Source organism: Tupaia chinensis, unplaced genomic scaffold (genome assembly GCF_000334495.1).
Source record: "Tupaia chinensis unplaced genomic scaffold, TupChi_1.0 Scaffold000215_1, whole genome shotgun sequence".
Lineage (NCBI taxonomy): Eukaryota > Metazoa > Chordata > Mammalia > Scandentia > Tupaiidae > Tupaia > Tupaia belangeri.
Window position 1 is genome coordinate 2,972,166 of NW_006159690.1, and position 776 is coordinate 2,972,941.

At 54.5% G+C, this 776-nt stretch overlaps 1 protein-coding gene across 1 annotated transcript in view; it reads left to right on the forward strand.

Moving 5' to 3' along the window:
* Window positions 1-476: 476 nt before the first annotated feature.
* Window positions 477-776, forward strand: part of PGM1 (phosphoglucomutase 1) — a gene marked incomplete in the record, with an annotated part of 97,177 nt that continues 96,877 nt past the window's right edge. Inside the window, 1 exon segment of the mRNA XM_006147532.3 lies at window positions 477-745. Within this exon segment, the coding sequence (XP_006147594.2) occupies window positions 714-745 (32 nt within the window).

Genomic DNA, 776 nt, shown 5'->3' on the forward strand with positions numbered 1-776 from the left:
AGATAAAACCCATCCTTTAGGAAGGCATGGAACCATCCCTTTTAATAGATCTCAGTTATTTGTAAACCCACTCTCACGATGTAAGCAAGGCGTGTTGCCGATTGGTAAACACCCAACACACGGAGGTTAAAAGTTGAACTAGATCTTTGGAGTTGATTTTTCCCCCCTGAACTCAAATGCCTTACATTTGGGGAGAGCATAAAAAGAATTATGTAAATATGAAATCTGGCACTTTTGTCCTTCAGAACAGGTTTCCAGAAACCTGTACACAGGTTATTTACACATGATACACTAGTCAACCCACAGGGCAATCACGCTCGCTGTAATTCCTTCCAACCTGCCTCCTGTCCTTGACCTGTGCGTGTCCTATGACCGATCCCTATCCCAAATTCTGCCTCCCTCCCCCATTTGGGGAGGGGTTGCAGGATTCCTTTTATACTGGATTGGTCTCTAGAGGGGAGGGTAAGTCAGAGAGGCTCCACCCATTTCACGGGCGGCCTGGTCATGGGCGCTCGCCTTTCCCCTCCTGGCCTGACCTGCAGGGAGGTGGGCTGGCAGCGGAGGGAGGGCCCTGTCCCCTGTCCCTTTAAGGAGGAGGGCCGAGCGCGTCCGAGACAGCCGGCATAGCCCCCACCCGCCCGTGCCCTCACCCCAGAGCAGCAGCCGCCCTCGGTTAGCAGTGTCCGCTCCGGCCCAGGCAGCAAGTTGCCACCATGGTGAAGATCGTGACGGTTAAGACACAGGCGTAACCGGGACAGGAGCCGGGCCCGAGCGGG